This window comes from Heterocephalus glaber, unplaced genomic scaffold (assembly GCF_053883595.1).
Source record: "Heterocephalus glaber isolate CG9 unplaced genomic scaffold, H.glaber_assembly_v1.0 deba00001444, whole genome shotgun sequence".
In the NCBI taxonomy this organism is placed as follows: Eukaryota; Metazoa; Chordata; class Mammalia; order Rodentia; family Bathyergidae; genus Heterocephalus; species Heterocephalus glaber.
The window spans coordinates 19744564-19765295 of NW_028258297.1; the positions used below are offsets into that span (position 1 = coordinate 19744564).

The 20732-nt window shown below is 36.7% G+C and overlaps 1 protein-coding gene across 4 annotated transcripts in view; it reads right to left on the bottom strand.

Annotated features, from left to right (window-relative positions):
* Nucleotides 1-20732, bottom strand: part of Pik3c2g (phosphatidylinositol-4-phosphate 3-kinase catalytic subunit type 2 gamma) — a 326458-nt gene that overhangs the window by 99681 nt on the left and 206045 nt on the right. For all 4 annotated transcript variants that reach the window (XR_002395360.2, XM_087213485.1, XM_021259132.2 and 1 more), the window contains 3 exons: nt 9464-9644; nt 6083-6190; nt 1224-1316 (listed from right to left, as the gene is read on the bottom strand). Coding sequence is in view for 3 of the 4 variants with exons in the window: in XM_087213485.1 (XP_087069611.1) it covers nt 1224-1316; nt 6083-6190; nt 9464-9644 (382 nt within the window). In the remaining variant the exon portion in view is untranslated. The remainder of the gene's footprint in view (nt 1-1223; nt 1317-6082; nt 6191-9463; nt 9645-20732) is intronic.

Consider the following 20732-nt stretch of genomic DNA (forward strand, 5'->3'; position numbering starts at 1 on the left):
ACACCAGCCTTCAAATTAGAAGGACTGCTTGGAGTGTTGTCCCTTAAAATAGTCTTTCAATATCATCCACATACAATTTTTTAGGTTGAAAGTCTAATGAAGAGAAGCTGAACAGATGTTCTCAACCAACAGAGATCTCTTCCTAAGTGAAGATTATCTGGTATGATAAAAACTTATGCACTGATATGCAATTAGAACACCAAGAGTTCTTGACTAGGAATATAAATAGTGTACATATGATTCAGCAGACTGACAGTCAATGATTTCTCCTATTTTGGAGGCAGTTTCCAGAGAAAATTGTCTTTGATAGTAATAAGAAATGATAAAGATGTAATTTTCTAGCAGAGGTGAAGGAAATACAATATGTCCAAAAGAGAACAACAGCTATATATTTTTAAACAAATAAGCAGTTTGGTATTAAAAACATGTGCAAATTAAGCACAGAAAATTCTGCCGAGGTAAGATTTTGTAGTTTATTTTCCCCTTTCATGAAACGCAGTATGAAGGCACCATTAAGGCTTTTGATAATACCAGTGAAAGCAAAAGTGAATATATTAGTCCTAATCCTCAAAATAGCATTAAAGTTCACAAAGATTCACTTTGGGACCTTATTAAATAATTGACAAAATAAAGAAATGATTGGCCAAATCTTACTTTTAACTACAGCTCCCTTGTTAATTCCTGTTTCTTTCATGTCTATATATATTACGTCACTTCATTCTCATGGATATTTTTTCATAGATTCATGATGAAGACTGAACTGTTACCTATTTACTTTTTATTTACAATGAAAAAAACCTCAATTAACTAAAATAAGCAAGTACTTGCAGATAAAAGTTTTATGTTAAATTAAAATGTCATTTGAGTTACAGCTAATTTTGATCCTAATTCAGTATTTAGGCCAAAGGAAAACTCTACTTGTACGGTCTTAAGCCACATTCCACTTTTTACGACACTCAAAAGTGATCATATACTTTGATTTGTTAAAACATATTCTGTGAAGTTTTGTACCAAAGGTTTCCTGGCTTTGAGCCAGAAATTTTTGATTCATTGCCAATCATAGTTTGGCATGCATCATTCTAAAAAAAGGCAGAATCTGAAATAACTGGGAAAGCTCTATGCTGTTGCCAGAGGAAAATAGCTGCAATCATTTCTTTTTGTAATTAATAAATCAATAGTTCTGCTTATGGAATCAATTTGATGCTTGAAGAAGGCCACTGTACCTTAAAAATGATGCTGATGTTTGTGCCCAGTGGATTAGCATTGATGAAAGTAATCTTCAATGGCAAAGCATTAGATGTGAAATATGAACATGCCTGTAGGAAGAGAAGAGAAAAATGGAGGGTTAAAGTAAACCAAAAACAATACCTTTCCTGAAATCAAGGTTCTTTGCAGAATTTGTTGTGTGAAAAAACACATGTGAACACTTTGGAACAATAAAACATATTTATTAAAAGCAAGCAAACAAATTTCAGCCTGCCAGTCAAAGCCTTTATAGGAGTCTATTTTTCTCCAACATTTTGTTTCTGCAGTTTCAGTTACCTGTAGTTGACCATGATTTAAAATATTAAATACAGAATTTCAGAAGTAAATATTTCATAAGTTTTAAATTGCATTCTGAGTAGTGTGATGAGATCTTGTACCATCCCATCCATCTTGACCAGTAGGTGAATCAATCTTTTGCGCAGTGTATCCAGACTGTATATGCTACCTCCCTTTAAGTTACTTAGGAGCTAGCCTGATTATTAGGTTGGCTGTTTTGGTACTGTTTTGCAGTGCTTTATGTTCAACCACTTTTTATTGAATAATGGCCCCAATATGCAAAAGTATCAATGCTGGCTATTTTGTTAAGGATATTGCTATTTCATTCCATTTTATTCTAAGTTACTATCATTAATCTCTTATGCATAATTTGTCATAGACATGTACTGGGTTGTAAATCTCCAACTATATTTTTTCCTCAATAAGCAGTAGTGATAAGTTCAAGGTCTAAGTAAACTAAGCAATATATAGATATTATGTTTATGATAGTTGGTTAAGAGATGAAAGGTAAAATTGCTATTTCCTTTCAGTTATTTCTGCCCTACAGCACACTTGAAGGAAACACTGATATAGAATTACAAAAAAAGAAAAAAGACTTGAATTCGAGTTTGGACTCTGTCACTTATCAGCTGTAAGACCTCAGGGAAGTAAGTTAGCATGGCTGTTTCTCTGCTATAAAATAGAGATAACAGTGCTTATCTCATATATTTTGGTAACAAGCACATGAGCTAGTGGATACGGAATACATTTGACCCTGTGTGACGCTAGGAAGGTACTTTGAAAAATCAATACATTTCTTCTTCCTTTTTTGCTAATGAACAGTATCTTTAAAAATAAAAGTACATTCATTTCCTTGTCTTATTTCTTTCAATTACATTGCATATTTGGGTCTTCAGCTTGATGATAATGACTACTTTTCCTGCTGTTTACTGTCCTACAACTGAGTGTTGAAAAGATATATGTGTTTGGGTTACTACAGAGCTCATATGGATGTAAAGAGTTAAATCAATATTAAAGAAAGGAAAAGGATTTGATGCTTTCAATATATCAACTTAGTAAAATAAGACATCAATGCATGTTGAAATATCAGTTTGAATATCATTATCTCTGAGATGTGTGGAATTGGGGTAAATTGAAAACAAAGGAGCTATTTCTTAATTTACTTCTCAATAGAAAGCTAATCTAATCCCTAACCAAACACAAACTCTTGCTTCCAAATCAATTTGAGTTTTATAGTTTTATGGGTGAGACTGCTTGTTGAGTATGAATTTCTGCTGTAGAGGTCAGTTAATTAGGGATCATATGATACTGTCATTGTATAGAATTAAGAAATCCTGTATTAGACAAGAAATGAGTTGCGACTAGTGCTTTTCAAACCCTGCACGTCGTATTTGTGAGGATCCCTTTGAAGTATCCCAAGTCCAGGGAAAAGAAAAAAGATAAAAAGGAGGCTGAAGGCAAGGATTTGACTCTCTACTTAACTGGCATTCAGAGTTACTCTGCTTTCAGTGTTTCATTTCTTTGTTTTCATATGAAGTATATTTTTTAAGAGCCATGTCAAAATACATACTCAATGAGGATGCACAAAGCATTGTCGATATGCTAACGGAAAAAAACCCACTATATCCATCTTCATTAAACCCACAAAAAGGTACGAAGATATTTACATATGTGTTATGTCAAAAACACTTCACCGGGCAGTTTTTCAAAGATGGAGGAAGAAGCATTTGAAGAAGAAAATCTTTCAGAGGCAAACTTGATCTTGAAGATTATGAGGATTAGCAAGTAGGGAGAAAAAACAGTTTTCAGGTGGGAAAGAAACAAAAGATTAAACTAGAGCAGATGTTGAAAGTGGATTGGGGTGACCCTAGCCAAGAGCCAGAAAAGCGTGAAGCAAAATGAGTTTACTGAAATGGTGAGAAAGACAAACTAGAAGGTTAAAAACTGAAATAGGGAAAGGGAGATACTCCGTCTGTTTTTGAGAAGCACAGGTTATTCACATAGAACTAAAAATAGTTGAAAAAAGAAATATCTGGTCTTTGGTTTTTCAGTGGCAGAAGCAGGGTTGTATGAAGTTACTCTCAACTATTCCACCTGGTCTATTTCTTAGTGACTCAAAGGCAAACAGGGAATGATTCATTGTATGCGGTGGTTTCTGGAGCATGAGGTTGAGAATTCTTATAAAGAAAACTTAACTGAAACCTAAGACCGTGCTCTTTACTTTGGATAGGCATGATTTAGAAGTGGATTGAGCCAGGCCTGAGTGTTTCTGTCGGTGTAGCTGATGGATGGTGCAAGAGCTCAGACTAAAGGCTTTTCCACACTTGCTATGCTTGGAGGGCTTCTCTCTAGTGTGAACTCTGCAGTACATAGTAAGCTGTGAGCTATAATGGCTAACAGAATCATAAGGGTTTTCCTACGTCTTTGGAGAGAATGGGTTCTCTGATGTACATTAAGACTGGCACTATAGCCAAAGGCCTGCATTCACAGGGTTTACTGGCAGGGTGAATGGTCCAGTGTGAAATGAGGTGTGTTCTGAGTGCAGAGTTTTGGCGCTTATTGCATTTATAGAGCTCTTTGTCTGTTTGGAGTCTCTCGCGTAGAGCAATACATTTACTCTGATACGATGCCTTGCCACACTGTGTTCAGAAGCTCTTACTCTGGTATGAATTTGCTCATAGTAAACAAGTTCAGCATTCTGATTGAAGGGTTTCCCCCTAAACTGCCGACATTTATATGCTTTTCCCCTAGTGTGACTCAGATGTTGAATAAGATGTCGACTCTGACTGAAGGTACTGAATATGCATTATACTCATAAGGCTTTTCCCCTGTGTGGATTACTTGATAGTGAGTTTTCTATTGGGACAGGAACAGGGAGCTTTGCCACATTCATTCAGCCTGTGAGGTTTCTCATCTCTTTGTGCAATAGAAATGGAGGATTATCCAGGGCAACGTCACTGGCCGTGTCTGTCCTGTGCATGGTTTGCCTACAGGCACCTTGTGCAGCCCCAGTGGCAGGGTGAGGTCTTTGACAGCTCACCCTGGAACCCCTAAGGGCCACCTCATAGTTTTAGCACCCGACTCCAAGGCTCATACAGGCCAATACTCACATGTAATTTTAATTGAAAAAACCCCCACTCTATTTCTCAAAACAAAATAAAACACCTCAAGAAACCAAGAAAGAAAAAGCAAAACCCAACTGGGTTCAGTGATCTCTTGCTCCTTCTACCTTAAGATACTACATCTCTGAAATGATGATTTTCTGTCTTCAGTAGTAGCCAGCAAAGGGTACTAATGATTCAAACATCATATGACTGTGGAAGAAGGGTTTGGACTTGAAGGCAGCTCATTGCTAGAGCTTTAGCCTAGCATGCATGAGGCGCTGACTGCAATTCCAGCACTCTATCACCCAAGTTAATGATGATTTTTATTTTAGCCCGGATAGATATACCTCAGTATGGAATTTAATGCCCCTTTTTGTTTTTGTTTTATTTTGGTACTGGGGATCGAACTCGGAACCTTGCGCTTGCAAGGCAGGCACTGGAACCACTGAGCTAAATCCCTGGCCCCACTTTTTGTTATTTTTTTAAACTATGTTTATGAAATATATCAGGAAATTTTTAGAGCATCTTGGTAGCAGCAAAGTTGTAAGGATAACAGTATCACATTTTTAGCAAAACTTTTAACATTTATACTACTAATAATCTAATTTTCCTCTAATTATTGAGTTTGTTTTCTTGACTGTCTTATAACTTCACTTAAGTACCATTTTTTGTGCATTCATGATAGCTTAACCTCATCACTTTTAAATCTCACAAATCAATCATTTTCCCTATTAGAGTCTTTCTACTTTAGGAGTTTTGAGAAGGAGGAAAAGAAAGCTTAACAGGACCAAAGAAAAAAGAACAAGTCTAAATCAAAGAATGGTGGATGAGAAGGCATCATGTGACAGAGGATTAGAAAAAGAAGGCTCAAGAAGCTGTGTCTGATAACATCAGGAAGGGGTCTCCCATGCATGAGTAAAATCACAAAATAAATTATCTGACACACAGACATATGAGTACCAATAAATTTCAAATCAAATGAAAATGAAGATGATGTAGCTAATGATTAATATTAGTGGAGACATTGTTATACATGCAATCTAAATAAAGCATGAAATTAGTAGCAACTCTCCCACCCGGTCTATCCCTTTGTGATTCAATGGGAAACAGAAAATGACCTACCAAGTGAGTCACCAAATCAACCATTTTGAATAAGTAAAAATAAATTAATTTTGTGAGAAATGCATTCGTTTTTTTCCTAATGAACTGATGAATACTTTGTTTCCAAATCAACAAACTACACTATGAGGCTAATGTGATCTCAATTGGATATTGTGCATCAAATAGAAAACATAGTGTAGATGATAATCAACTACTTTTTCTTGAAATAATTGCAATGTCAATTCCTGAGTTTGTAGGCTACTTCACACATATACAGTGAACTAAACAATGCAAAGCAGAAACATTCAATTGATTTACTGATTAAACAGACTTACATCATGGTCGATCCCTTTTATACACAGCGCAGGGTTCAGTGGAAGATGACAAGTATTTATATCTTGAAAGAATTTGTCTAATCTGCCAATCTCTTTTTTTAGTACCTCCTATGAAAAAGAGCATTAGAAACAAACATTTAAGGAACTGTAAAGAACCTGACTCTTCTTTCAAGTTGTACTTTTCTTCTACTTTTGAAATGAGCTTTTAATGCAAAGGCTGGAGACTTGGACGACCTTAAGATCAGGCAGGTGATGTGGTCACCTAGGAGGAGGCAATAGACTAAGGACAATAGAGATTTCTGGGGAAAATGGGAACCGAAGAACTCATGCCCTATCTCCAGGATCTCAAAAATCAATTAGAAGCAAATACCAAGCAAAGCACTGTAGTGTTCAAACAAAATGAAGTAGATTGGACTTGGCATGTGGCCCACTGATTTGCAGATCCTGCTCTAGGAAATTATTACCATGACCCTTTTCTGAGAATTCCCTGGAATATGAGTTTATAACTCTCAAGATTTACCCTTAAGAGTAATAAGGCATTTTAGAAAAATATTCGCATGTTAGTAACAACATTGGCTGTTTTAGTCACTTTCCCATTGCTGGACACAATACTTGCCCCCACAACGTAAAGAAGGAGAGTTTATTTTGGTTCATGGCTTCAGTTCATCATCAGCTGTGGTTCCAAGACAGAAAGGATAGAGACAATGCATGGAGGGGGGAAAAGGTGCTCAACCCAATGGCAACCAGGAAGCAGAGAGAGAGAAGGAGGAGCCAGAGAGAAGAGGGGGATCCTTCCTGGTCTTGCCCTCACTGACCCACATCTGATCAGGACCCACATCTTGAAAGCACACTCAGCTACTGAGTCGCCAATGCACTAATCCACTGATAAGTCTAGAACTCTCATGTTCCAAACACCTTCTACATACATGAGAATCTTGGGGGACATTTAGATCTAAATCATAACAATGATCAAAAATGACAGTTGCTCAATGCTGTCAGTATACATACACAGAGAGTTTACTGGACACCAACAAGTATGTAATTGTGCTTTTTATTCCCTTTTATACTTCACCGAACCTGTGGAAAGCCAGAGACCCCAAACCTTTGGTGTGCATCCTTTGACAAAAGAGGTAGAAAACCATCGCAATTCATTGAGAAACAAAATGTGTTTGTATCCTCATTCTGAAAACTAAACCCAATGCTGAAGGTGAGGATATCAGATTAACAATGTCAATTGACTCCTGAAGATTTCTTAGCTCTTACTCTTGGGTCACTGGAAAAAAAGAGAATCTACTGCTCCCAGAATCCAGAAGAGTGTGAAGTAAGTGCCAGTGCTGCATTCTTTCTGTGTCTGTTCCCCTGGGGTCACCTATGCTTGAGTTTGCCTGCTAATCCCTGTGGAGGGAAATCTCTGTCCCTCTTATTTATGTGAAAACCTTTTCTCCATATTGTACAGTTAGGTTTAATTTAGTGCTTTTTCTTTTAACCAGAACAAAAATAAATATCGGTAATTTAAATTGTGAGAAATTGCAAATGCCTCCTTTATCTTATTTCTTGATTCTTTTCTCTCCCAATTTTCACATAAAGAAATGTTTTCACAAAAACTGCCAGTTAAGGTAAGAGAAATATATTTATTTGAGTAAATAATGTCAGTATCACTCAAAACTTGATACAAATTGCCAAACAGGGACTACAATTATTTAATCATAGTGTGTGTCTTAAATTTGTGCAGGATGTTTTTAAATGAACATGAATTGTACAAATGAATGAATTTCACCGTGACATTTCCATATGTGATGGGTTAGGCATGTCAACCCCATGTGAGAGAGTTAAAAACAAGAGATAAAGACCAAACTCATACACAAACTTCTATAAATTTTCAGTCAATTTATTTTACTTGCCATCAACTTTTTGTCCACCAATAGAAAATAATTAATAAGCTTGCAAACAAAATGAATAAATCTTAGAAGTTTTAAAATTGGCATTGCTCATCATATCATATACCTTAAGATTTCTCTTTGTGCCCCAAATTTATACAGTTCCCATTTGAAAATAAATTCCAGGCGTAAGTTTTTTTATTTTCAATTTTCTCCTATAAGTTCTTTTATTTTCTGCTCCTATGTGAAGTAGCATAATGTTTGGTATTTTTTTTTGGTACCAGGGATCGAACTTGGGCCCTTGCACTTGAGCAGCAGGCGGCGAAACCACTGAGCTAAATCCCCGGCCCAATGTTTGGTATTTTTATTAAATTAAGTGACTTCTACTTAAGAAAAATTCTAGTTTGAAAAGAATCCTAGGACACTTTGCTATTGCCATTTTCATATCATTTTGTCAAAAACTCTTGTTGTTTTTAGACAGCGGAGAGAAACTATGATTTTCCTTAAGGCAAGACTCATGTTTAAGACACATTCCTATACTTAACTTCTAGTGGGTAGTAAGTACTCAACTTTTATTAAATAATGCTCTTAATACAATTGATGGATGTCTGCTATCTCCTTGCATGTAGAATGCTGAACTTAAGAGAATCTACTTAATGGTCTATATCAGTGAAAAGAACTAGTGATGCAGATAATTAAAGACAGAAAATGTTCTTCTCTTAGATCAAGAAAAATAATAGTTCCATTATTATGTAATTAGTAAGATAAAGGCACAGTATTTTGGCTATCACCCATGGATCTTAATATAAAACTATTACTTTCCATACAGGATTTATTAGTGTGATTTAATTTACTTTATTTGTCTTGAAAACAAGTTTTGAAAATATGGCTTTGGTTATGGGAATGTTAGGAAAATCAAGACCTAGAGGCTATACTTTTCCCTATGAGTCTGATTTGTGCATTTGTCATTTTAAGATTATGTAAAAGAATCAAGATATAATATGTTTTCATACTAGATTCCCTTGATGAATTATTATGTATCACAAACATACTAATAAAAATGGGGAAAAAACAAATTAGGTCTTTAAACTGAAAAAAAAAAGGTTTGTATCATTAGGTATTTTTGGTCAAACTGCCTTTAAATTGGTTTAATTTTTTCTCATTAGGTCTTCTTCATGTGCTACATGGCTACTTGTATCAAAAAACCATGTCCTGGGCCGGGGATTTAGCTCAGTGGTTCCGGCGCCTACCTCGAAAGCACCAGGTCCCGAGTTGGATCCCTGGTACAAAAAAAACACACACAAAAAAAACATGTCCTGGTGATAGGCATTATCATTAACTTTAGGAAAGTAAATGGGGAAAAATCTTGATTATAATTGATTTAAGTGTCTTATATCCAAGTGCAGTCAATGTGTTTGCCTTCTAAGCTATGAAATTAAAACTTAGTTGAACTAAAGTTTAAAGAAATAATTTTCACTATGTTGAGACTGATTTCTTAACAAACCTGTCTTTGAGAGTCACTGGCAGACTTGACTTTTTCCCCGATGTCTCTCAGGATTTTGATAAGTTTCTTCTCCTTGGAAAATTCATCATTCAAGGCTTTTCCTACACAGAATTGGAGAGCAACCAACAGCTTCTGATACCAACTTTTAAAATAAGCTTCATTTTGTGCATCCATTAGCAGCCTGAAGGGTAAAGAGAAAAAGAATTCCTGAATCTAAAGCTGATGGTTTAAACCACCTCCAGCAGGAACAATAAGTGCATTTCAGACTAATCTGTATTTAGTGGTTTGGGGCAGTTTAACAGCTAACAATGGCAAAAATGTTGTTTATTTGTTGGCAGTCATCAAATTCTATCTAATAGCTAATGAGATTCCAAGAGTGAAGAATCAGTAAGAGACCTTGGCTTTTCTCCTTTCAGTTCACAATGCACTTTTTGTTCGTGTAGTCTTCTTAATTCTGAAACAAATATTTATCTCAACAACACCTGTAACTTATTAAAATACATACAAAGAACTTTAGAAAGTTTTAAAAAGTGATGATCCTGCATTGTGATCAACCATCACACCCATCTTTTCCCTCTTTTCTTGAAATCACAATATCTCCACACTGTCTCCTTTCCCCAGCACTTCCTGCTGGTAGCCTGGAGGAAGACACTGTAGAGGCAAGAGTACCCTCGTCCTGACATTTCCAGATCCATTTCCCAGTTCAACAAAATACAAGTTACTTAACCAGGTTAAGATATTTCTTTATCTGTAAAATGAGGTAAACTCTGATTCTGCAGAGCTTTCTAGGACATAAAGTGAGCTAACATATTTGAGAGTGTTTGGCACAATGTTAAGTATGAGGCATTAAAAAATCATTAGCCCATCTGCATCTTGTAGCCTCTCCAAGTCAACCCCTGTCTGTCTGGAAGTCTGCTCTTGCCATCTAAATGGAAGGCATTGAGCCCTAGAAATAAGGAACTTTCCAGGATAGTGGTGCAGGGACAAGTATTTGATCACTCTGCCTGCCCTGTGACAATTTCTATTGCCTTGAAACCATTAGAGAATGCTAAACCTTTACTTTCTATTATGCCCTAAAACACTGAAACAGAACAAAAAAGGCCAATTCCTCAAATCTTAACCCCTCTCAGACTGATTCTTTTAATCTTAACTGGTCTTTAGTTTTCTCCTCCTCTGAAAAATAATTAGCATTCAGGAAACTAGAAGAAGACTATGAGAATGGAACACTAGAAGGGAAAGGGATTTTTGTCATAGTAGCCAAATATATGTGTTTCATTTTGCAATTTATAATTTTATATCTTTGCCTAATATGTATTACGTTAGAGAGTCTATCAAATACATTATTTTTATTTATTCAGTGTTTTCAATTCATTCACATTCAAGTTTAAAAAGGTGAATGAGTGCATTTTAAAAAATGAATGTCCACTCTTTTGACATCCTTATGAAGTCAACTTATATTTAAGCATCTCTTTTAATATAAACTTTGTGTAAAATTACAGTGCTTATATACTCATGGAATACATAAAACACAAACACACACAAACCTTCAGGGAGCTAATGATATATGACACAAAAAATAAATTCTCTTGTTACCTGGTTATTTTCGATGGAAGAAGAGTTGACCATGAAATTTCCTATTCACTCCAAGACAAAATTTTTTTTGAAATGTCAGATATGTAATAAAGGAATCATATCATTACTGGATGACCCAAAGAAAATGTGTTTTCTATGTATGTAAATGTAAAGCTGCAAATGCAAACATGCGCATACAAAATGGAAGATATTTTATGCAGCATCATATATTTCTCAGATTCCCACAGCACGTTCAGGACTGTGGTAAAGTACTATTTTTCAGCCTACATTGGTTTCAATGAAATAGGGAGTGGATGGATAGCATGCATCTATGTCTTGGTCAATGTCAGCATTTGCATGCACGTTGAATACTATTACTTGTTTTTTTAAAAAAATACTTTTAACTGGTCTAGTGCATGACCATAACTCTCCAACTGCCCAACTGCTATATACATAATTAAAATAAAAAGAAGTTATTATGTATGGATGGCACCTATAACTCATTACTAAAATGAAAGAAAAGATATATTTAGAGTTGAAGTCATAAGGACCACCAGAATTGCAGTTAATTTGCATTTGTAATACTCTTATTTCTTATTATATTAGTAATGAATTTGTTTCTGTCATGAACAATATACTTGCTTGTCTCTAGCTCATAGGGAAAAACTCAATTTGATTCCTTATTCAGAATAAGACAGAGCAGGAGGGATTTGCTGAGAGAATATGTGACCAGGCTCTAAAGAGCGTACAAGCTAAGAAAATTCAGTGTACTCTATTGTGATTATTTTCCTTGGAGAATGTAGCTCACTCAAACCTTACACTGCTGCCAAGACTATATGTCCTCCTAGTGAGATCTGGTTCAAATTCTATGGCTTTTTACTCAATGTGTAAAGAGTTTGTTTTTACACATTGCAGAATTGGAATCATACAGTATTGAAGATGACCATGAGAGGTCACTTATTCTAATCCTGCACCCTTGGGCACAGACACTTTTACTGATAAGAGAAATTAACATAGCCCTCGATTTTCAACAACTTCAGAGAAAGCTGGACTACAGAGTTTTAGTGGAGGATTTCTCAGCTCTATATCAATGACCTTCAGTATAAGGAAGTGGAGAGGCTCTCATGCTGTGCTTTTACCCATTGCCTTTATTTGTAAGCCTGAAGAAAACAGCTGGCCACTGCTCTTTGAGCATTACAGAAGTCCTTTTCAAAAGACACTCTAGCCTGGAAGAAGCAGTGTTGCTTGTAAGAAATAAAATGTCTAAAACTAGAAAGTTAAAGTCAAAGTCCTGAGATGTAGTGCCATTAAAAGGGTGAGCATTTAAGATGCAGATAATGTGATTTTTGTGAGAACTGTGAGTTAAATCTCAAAATTTCAGAGACTGCCTTTCCTAATGTCTGGAGGATCCAGCTGTGATTCACTTTGATACTATTTTGTACATATGCCTCAGTGCCTCACAGAGTGTGAGCTATGGCAACATTAAAATAAAAACAAAGGCATAAAATCTTGCTGATGAAAGACTTTGACAATGTCAGGTGTAATAGGCAGAAAGCAAGAGTGAAGAAAACAGAACTCATGTGACTGAGCACATTTGTCATGAAGGTATTTGTCTAAATTAAGTGGATTGTGGTGGACTCAGAGACACCTAAGATAGTCACAAACCATAACTGACACAAAATGGAGATTTTCCTTGGAAATTACAGAATTTTTACATTTCTCCATGAATGTAGCTGCTTCTGGGCGTATGATTGACTTGTGAGTGCCACAGGAACAGTCTAGATAGCTCACATTTCATCTGTTTACCAGCAGGACAGAGCACAGGCATCACACTGCCCCAGCTCTCTTCACAGCTTCCTTTAGCCTTGCTCTTAATTTTAGTTCTCAACAGTGCAATATCCCACACTGTAGGTGCTGCCTTAGATTTTTACCACTTGTGTATTTCCTGTGGGGGAAGAAGGGAAACAGCATCCAGGAGCAGGAAAGAACTGAGCTTCACAAGGAAGACGAGTGATTTCTGGTCACTCCAGGACTTCCTCTTCCCATCTCTTCCTGTATTTTTTATTACTTTATGTAGGTCAAGTTGTGTGAATCAGGAGACCCGTGTTTAGTGAAGACAAGAGGATTCTCGAATGTAACTTCCAAGTGTAGTTAGAATCTTGCGACAGATAAAGGATGAAACCCAATTCTCAATATGGAATTAATTTTAAGATTTCAAAAGTGTAATTAAGAATAAAATAGCACATGTCTCTTAGCATTAGTAACTTTACTTCTAATTGGTTTAGAGATTTAATATTTCCCTCAAATGCAGTATTTCAAATATTGTATGCTCCTTACAAAGATGATGATTAGCCCATTACTTCTGTTGAATTTTGCATATCAGGAGCATTATATGAGCCAAGACAGATATGTAATTTCCAATCAATTTTTATTTTGCAGTATTTATCAATAAACCACTTTATAACAGCTCAAATATAAAGCTCTTTTCAAAAGGAATAAGACAAGAATTAAATCTACACTCTAGAGACTGTATACAGTTTTAGAATACTTAAATATATGAGATGGGTCTGTGAGATATGTAACTGAATTAGTTATTTGCATACCACAATTCATACAATGAATAATTATTACTATCTCTAAAGTAATCTCTTTGGAATGTTAGATGCTCGCATTTTTCACATCCCCACTGTGCCCAAACTCTATGCTAGATTTAATTATTTTTTTAAAAATAATTAACTTTCTCTTCTGAAGACATGATACTCCCATACTCTTTGCCAAGTGATTTCCAGTGCATTCTTGTAGGCAGCATATTCTTCTCCTGCCTTAATCAGGAGAATGGGACTGGAGGAAGTGTACACTCACAGCCTTGCAGATGGTTTAAATGTGTTCCCATGGCTTGGTTTGGGCTCTTGTACCTCTGTTTGGGGCCATGGGGTCAGCTAGGGACTGTTCCTCCAGTCCTGGCATGACAGGGCCATGTAGAGCAAAAGTGAGCTTTGATGCTCAGCGTCAGGTGGAGCCAAGCAGAACAGCAAGGTTTTAGCCTGAGGGCCACGTGGCTGTGAAACAGATCTTGCTTCCTGTAAGCCATTGGAGCTTTGGGGTTGTTTGTTGCTGTCATACAAATTGATAAATGTGCCCAATTTTATATTCTTCCTTTCCTTTATTTATGATATTTCTTCTTGAATTTCCTTTGGAATAGGGAGCATATTCTTAAACATCTTCAGTGATAGCCCTGAGGATAATTTTGGACAAACTTAATTACTGAAAATTAACAATCATTTGGAGCCAAGTCTAGTGAATTAAAGGAGTGATCAATTTGAGTATAATTTTTCAGATTAAAAAAAACTGTAGAAGCAAGAAAGATAGCTTTTTTCACAGATCATAAAAAGTCCCAGGAGGTATTTAAAAAATAATTTGATTTGGCTCATTTGAACATGTATTTTCTCTTATATTGCTGAAATTTTATTGTTATTTTATTATGATTAACATACTTTTTGACTCATTTAGAAATAAGAATAGGCCTATACACCATCTGTTGCTTTGTCCAGCCAAGTGTTTGTGCATCTGATAAGAGAGTCTCTCCGAGTAAGTGTTACATTAATGAATGCAATAGGGCAATGGCAGGTTTTCAGGCTTCTATCACATAGAGCTAAACTAGGGATGCAATGGCTGAGGGCAAGCAGTGCATATAGATGCTCCTGGACACCAAGAGCTCTGCTTCAGCAGCAGCAGCTAGAATATAGGACTGATGAATGAGAACTGATGGCTTTGAATGAGGAAGCATCTGTAGTAGTAGGCTGTAGAGCACTTTCCCTTGCTGCTCTGGAAGCAGCTACCAAGGCCTATGATTAATGAAGAGACAATAGATACTCTATATCCTAAGAATGCCCCAAACAAAGCCAAACACAAATAAATAAAAAAGCTACTGAAGGGCAGGTAACTCTTCAGTGCTTATTAGGAAATGGGTTGTTTGGCTGTTACATGAAACATCATTCCCCTGCTGATTCCCCATATATTTGCAGATAAGAGTCTTTGAGAGCCATGAATCATCACTGCAGAGAGGATAGAGTGGTTCCATTATGGCCACTTATCCTTGCAGAGTTTAATGAGAAGGGAAGCTCAAAGAGAGTCACTTATATTGACTCAGGTGTGTGTAAGAAAGGGACACTGTCACCTCCTTTCCAGCTTAGATTTCTACTCTGAAAGGGGGCTTATTGATTTTTCCCTGGGCTCAAGAAAAAGTGAGACCAGGTTGGACAGAAGTGGTAGCAAAGGATGAGCCTGCAGTCCTGCACCCCAACTGTTTCAAAAAGCAAAGGTGTCTGAGTTTCCCAAAATTCAGATAAACTTATGGGAGGTAACTATATGTGACCCACTTTTTGAGTTTGTAGACGATGCACCAAATCCAGATCTCTTGGTGAGGAGGTCCTACAAGGCTGCCCAAAGAACTCACAAAAGGTAACCACAAAGAAACCAGCTTTGACAGTGAGCCTTGGAAAATATGCGCTCATGGACAGAGTATTGCAATTTTTTCATCTGATTCGATGTGAAGGTCACTTTTCTTTCCACCACAAAGCCAAAAGAAGTTCAATTCAAAAGAGAAAGAAGAACCGAAAAGTTAAACAACAAAGTGAATCTTCTATACACTCTCCAGTGCTAAAGCTTGGTTGGTGCTGGAGAATGAGGTGGTAGGGTTGGGGTATATATCAAACTGAAGAAGAAAATGAAGATTTCAATTGGACAAGTTTGGTGGAAGTTATTTGATATCTAAAATGACAGGAAATGATAGAATCTAACCTGATTTTAATTAGAGATTATGAAATGTCAAAGGTAGGATTTTAAAAATAATAAAAGGTTCTATTTGAAACTACTAAGTTGAATGAGTTTAAAGCAAACGAAGAGAGACAGTTAAAAATCTAAGTCAGTGCAGGAAGATATCCAACTTTTAAAAATGCATTGATTGCCTCAAAATGCAGAATAAGGACTGGGGTGCCTTGACCCCAAACTCTTATGAGAGTTAGGCTGAGAACCCTCTCTTTGTCTTTAGCTATCTCCCCTCCACAGCTCACTGCCTGTCCAGAGCATGTGTGGATATATAGTTTAGTCTAGTGAGTAGTTTATCATCACATTTAAATAAAATATCTATGGATATGACAGCTATATATTTAATTGTAAACTTAAATAATATTTCCCTGCATGAAAATTATCCAGAGATGGTACCCAACTTGTGCAAGCACTAGTATTCAGGATTACTGTTTTATAGTAATAATGGCACTTTTAGGATCCACTGGAAATTATAATAGAAAAAACTATGCTGAGCAGGTGAGTTTCTCTTGAATCTATAATACAAAATTGAAACCCTTTCCTCTCATGAGGGGTATGGCTGAACAGGCTAACTACAGGTAAATAAGTAAAATCCCTTCTAATCTACATCTATCCACATGTTCTCATGCTAAACATACTGAATAATCTGATTTAAGGTCAGAAACTGTCCTCCTCCTCCTCCTCCCACCCCAACACACTCCTTTAGTGTAGGTTGTTTTCTGCAAGTCATTTTCCTGAATTAAGCACCAAGCTGTGAATACCTGGTAGTGAGCCTGCTCAGCACCCCACCCCTGCTGTACTCCATACACTCCTTAATCCTAAAAGAAAACAAAATAGGTGGAATTTGGGCTCTCTGCACACATAGAGAGAGCCATCCATGAGATACTTCTGTATTCCATCTCCCTTTGTTCACATCCTGGTTTTCTCCTTTCACTGAGCCCAAGAATCCCTCTGCTCCTGGTGCTCTTCTTTGGGCAAAAACAGCCTCAGTCCATTTTCTCCTCTTGTGCACTGGGCTCCCAGTGAGTCCTCACTGCACTAAACACAAAGCTTTAGTGTAAATCACATCCCTATTCTTCAGGAATAGGGTTATGTGAGTTTGGAGCTGGACAGCGCTTTGAGATAATCTCTCCCACTTCTCACATTTATGAACCAAGAAAACTGAGAGATTGAGGGGTTTGCACAGGACCCAAAGACTAGAGCCCGGAGCATCTGACCACTGCTAGTTCCTTGCATAGCACTGTGCTCTGGGTTTTGAAAGCCCACTGAAACATGTTTTGGAAGGCTATTTTCTGTTTGCTCCAACTGTGGCAAGAAACTTAAGCTTTCCTTCTATACTTCCCCATGTTTCAAAATGTTGGAGTCGGTGAGGTGAAGCTCAGTCAACCATGTTCCAATTCTAGGGCTCTATACTTTGAATCCTTAATGAAATTATCAAGCGTTTATTTACTCTGCGCCAGGCATTTCTGAGCATTTTGCATAGATGTGTGAGGCAGTATGCACTGTGGTGCCAGGAATTATGATTCCTTCCATCTCTCCTCAGGCCAGGACACTGTGCTTCATAGAAATTTAATAACTTGCCTAAAGTCACTCAGTCTGTGGACCAGGGACTCATATTTAATTCTGTCTGACGCCAAGCCCTTCCTCTTCAGTGTCATGCCACACCACATCCTGCTATCCAACAAGGACCCAGCTCACATGCAGCCTTGACATTAACACATAAACTAGGAATTTTAGGAATCTTTTAAAAAAAATTTTTGCCAATTTTCACCCCTGTTTTTATTTAATCTGCCTCTTGCTTCCTGTTTCTTAATCCTCCGAAGTCATGTCTCAGATTATCTTCTTCCTTTTTAAGTTCCTTTCCTGCTACCTACGCACTTCCTGCCAAAATTTCACCAAAAGTGCCAACAGCATATTTTCTTCTTTTAATGTGTATTATTTTAAGTTTTAAAGAGGAGCTTGTTAAGATAAATATAATTTTTTTGTAAAATGCTTGTAAGTAGAGGTACTTTTCCCTTTATCTTGTCTGCAAAATGAATAAGATTTGTGGAATCTCTCTTGATAATTACAAACCATTTCCCTGACTCACATTTCCTCTACCTCTTCCTCACTTGAAAAAAAACGGGAAGACCCCACGATTCCGAAACATTTGGCCTCCTGCGGCTTACTCAGAGTGGTGACAGGGTGTTGTTATGGGAGGAGTACAGAGAACAGGCTACGCTAAAAATGATCCACTGATTGCACTGGGAGCCAGTGTGCACACACTTCACATGTGCCTTGTACTACCCACCTTAATTGGACTTGTGGGCCTCAAATAATTTCAAGTTGTGGCTGAAGAGAAATGAGGAGTCTCTAGCATCAGCACATGTGCCATGATACAATAAATTTTGTTTGACATACAATTAATGCCTTAATCCATGCTTAGGGAAGTTTAAATTAGCCTAAAAGATGATTCTATTTTCCCTTACTCTTTGAAAAAACAATTTTGAGTTCCTAACTCAGTTTTATTTTTATTTTAGGGGGACTACATATACAGTTATTTTAAAGGGAGTATAAAAGCATCTTTTCTCACAAGGTCTCCTTAACAAATTTCTTCAATGGGAAGGCAATTCCTTTGTATATGAATGTTTCATAAGACTAGGCATCTAATAATAAAAATCCTGTCTACCCCACAACCTTTTGTTCTTGCATAGCCCTCTGGTGAAAGCTGGATAATCATCATATTGTGCAGTGAGCAATTCAGGTGTTTGAACGCAGCCAGGGGGGCAGATTTATATGTGTAAAGCAAAGCTGGCTTTGAAATACTGAGTTTTCCTGGAACCTCAGCTTCAAATCTCAGCTGGGGCAGCTGCTTCATCTTTTACTTTTCAGAGTCACACACAGTGTGGTTTATTTTGTAAAGATATTAAAGGTTTCCTGGGATATTATCCATAGATTTGGAGTTGTGTTTGATGCCCTGAGAAAATTTCTGGGACATTCTTGTTCATTCTCATGAAAGAAACTGTCCCTTGAAGTTGGCTAGCACTATTTAATCCCATTCCTTTTGGAAACTCAAAGGCTTCATGGTATTCTCTGAGAGCTCTACAACCTCTACCTGGCTAATTATCTGTTGACTTATGTGATACTATTATTGTTATTGTTCAGACTGTAGGTATAGACAGGGTTCACCATATTCTATGAATGTAGAAAATAATCTGGAATATTTCACTTGAAATGCTTTCTACGTAACTGCTCAAGCATTTTAGTTTCAAGCCCAGTCTCTCCATTCCCGAAGAAATACTGAGTGATAATCATGTCTGTCCTTTCATCAAATCTACGTTTTTGTTACAGACTAAGTGTGTTCCTTCACTATCATACACAGTGTGACTGAAAAATACAGGACTATTTAAATTTTAAAAACTTTATTACAGTAAAAAACATATTGCCATTAATCACCCACAAAATACAGTTCTCCCCCTTACTTTGAGCACACTTAATCCATCATTCTTGTCACTCTCTGAAGCAGTTCTGGAAGTTTTCTTTCATGAGTGTCTAGTAGTTCTGTTCTGGCTTCATCCATGACCTGAATGGATTCAAAACACTTACCTTTCATGGTCATTTTGACTTTAGAGAAGAGACAGAAGTCATACGGTCCAGATCTAGGAAATAAGGCGGATGAGGACACACCCTGTTTTTATGAGGTTGTCCTTCTGTTGGATGGCACTTGATGCAGCATACATCATATTTTTTAATCACACTTTTTAAAGACACTCATGACAGAGGACTTCTAGAGCTGTCTCACAAGTGACAAGAATAATGGGATAAATGTGTTTGAAGTGAGGGGAAGTATTTTGAAGGAGATTAATGACAATGTGTCTTTTATTACAATAATTTAAAAAAATTTAAATATTCACTGAAAATTTTGATCACATCTCCTATATTGAAGCTCCTCTAAGGTGACTGTATTTGGAGACAGGCCTTTAAGGAAGTAATTAAAGTTTACTGAGGTCCTATGGATGAGGCCCTAATCCAATAGGGTTGGTGACCTTGAACAGAGAGATGTACACACACACAGAAGAAAGGCCATATGGGGATACAGGGGGAAAGATAGAAAGAAAACCCTCACCAGAAACCTGCCCAGCTGGTTTCCTGATCTTGGACATCTGGTCTCCAGAACTATAAGAAATTAAATCTCTGTTATTTAAACCAGCTAATTGTAGTAATTTACGGAAGCCCTAGGAGACTAATAGTTTCCAACATAAGATTATTTTGAGGAGGCACAAACTTACAAGTTCAAAAGTCTGCAAGATAACACACTTGGATTTTCATAAAGCATATTAACCTTAACCTGACTAACACTCACCATTCTCCTCAGTACCTGCTTCTTCACCTGAATTGTTCATCTTCATGAATAGAATTTCCAGCCTCCCATCTATCACCATAATGAAAACCAAGACAGTCATCCTTGATTCTTCTTTTGATTTCATTTGCAACATCAAATTTCTTACGATGTCTTATTACATTTGCCTTCTAAATAGCCATCAAATCTAATTTTTTCTCTCTGTCTCTATTGACAGGATTTAATGTAAGCTTTCATTTTTAGAATCTTTGATACTTGATTTTCTATCACCTCTTTTCCCTCTCCTTTAAATTAGTCTTCTTAGTCTAATGAAATCTAATTCTAGTGATTAAAATCATGTAGGCTATGAGTAAAGTATATAATCCTTAGGGTAACATTACAATGCCCTTCATAACTTAGCTCCCTTCTCTAAGGCTGATGTACTTTGCTGTATCCATTTCCTCATAACATTTATTTTATTGTGCATTTAAAAATTGAGTTTTAATGTTTTTCAACCTCCCTCATACTGAACTTCAAATTCTTTTTTTTAAA